Source organism: Ilyonectria robusta (assembly GCF_021365365.1).
Source record: "Ilyonectria robusta strain PMI_751 chromosome Unknown BGZ61scaffold_214, whole genome shotgun sequence".
NCBI classification, from domain to species: domain Eukaryota; kingdom Fungi; phylum Ascomycota; class Sordariomycetes; order Hypocreales; family Nectriaceae; genus Ilyonectria; species Ilyonectria robusta.
In genome coordinates this window covers 4921-6221 of record NW_025764648.1, presented here as the reverse complement: position 1 = coordinate 6221, position 1301 = coordinate 4921, and the positions used below count along the sequence as shown (strand labels likewise).

The window sequence follows — 1301 nt, the reverse complement described above, 5'->3', positions numbered from 1 at the left end:
CATGCTCGTCCTCTCCTGGAGCGGCCCGAACGGCCGGCTGTGGGCGTCGTGAGGGTGCGGGCTGGCCAGGAGCAGGCGTGTCATCAGCGGCATGCTCTTCAGGCCGTCCACGCATCGTTCGAAGAACAGGTGGTCGAGGTTGGCCGTCAGCCTCTGGAGCACATCGTCCTCGGGCCCGGGCATCCGGCTGCAGAGGTGGATCCGGTGCAGGTCTCGGCCGTTGAAGTGGGCGGTCCACCCGGACCGACGGAGCCAGGTCGTCGTCTCGTGCCTCAGGATGCCCTCCGCGAGCACCCTCTGCAGCTCCTCCTGCCGGCTCTGCTCGTGCTCCCACTGCTCCTTGATCTCGGCGATCAGCCTGGAATCCTGCTGCTGTCTGCCGCCGCCGCCGCCGCGTGCCTCCTCGGCATCCATGTCTGAATCCACCTCCTCTCCAGCATTGGCCTGGGGCGGCCCGGTGGTGACGCAGAAGTAGTGGATAGCGCTGCCGGGCACGGTGAAGAAGGTCTGCAGCTTTACCTTGGACCAGTGGGTTGGATCGGCCCGGCTGACCTGCCACTGATGCTCTTCCTTACAGTGGACCTTCAGCCTCTTCCGGCTCGTGGACATAAACCGGCACTGCTGGAAGTCTTGGCACGCAAGGCCCTTGTGAACGGTGAGGCCGTCAATAGCTGCAGTTGGATTGGCGGGTCCATATTGGAAATTGGCATTCGAAGGGCGGTCCAGCTCCAGTATGTTGTATTCGGCAATAATTGTATTCCGGACTTGGCAGCTAAGGTCGGCATGTTGTCTGGATAGGTGGCTCGAGAGGGCTGATACAGCAAAGCCGTGGATCTTGCAAATAAGTACCTTATGCTCGGGGGAATAGACAAGCCAATCTGCTGTTGCCATTTCGAAGGAGGAGAATCTCTCTTTTCCCCCTCTCTTTCTCTTCCTCTCTCTCTCTCTCCTTCTCTTTCTCTTTCTCTTCCTCTCTCTTTCTTCTTCTTTTCCTCTCTCTTCCTCCTTCCCTTTTCCTCTCTCTCTCTCTCTCTCTTTCTACTTTCTCCAACTTCTATCTCTTTCTTTTCTTCAACAGGGGAGGAGGACGAGCAGGAGGGTTACCTTCCAGCCAATCAGAGCAGGCGGCCTTGGGGTCGGGGAGAGGGAAAGTGGGGACAGAGGAGGCAGGGTTGGGCAGGGTTAGATATGCATAACCCTGGGGCGAAGACGACGGGCTCGACGTGAGGGTTAAGTTGGGTTAGGGAATGGCGCGCGCGCAACAGCGTCAATTGGCAGTGCAGCCGGCGTCAGGAGGAGCG

The 1301-nt window shown here is 59.2% G+C and overlaps 1 protein-coding gene across 1 annotated transcript; it reads right to left on the bottom strand.

Moving 5' to 3' along the window:
• Positions 1-31: 31 nt before the first annotated feature.
• Positions 32-891, bottom strand: BGZ61DRAFT_542703 (uncharacterized protein; the record flags this gene model as incomplete). Its single annotated transcript, XM_046255234.1, has 1 exon — positions 32-891. A coding segment is annotated over one exon (860 nt), but the record flags the coding sequence as incomplete, so codon positions are not given.
• Between the last annotated feature and the right edge of the window lie 410 nt (positions 892-1301).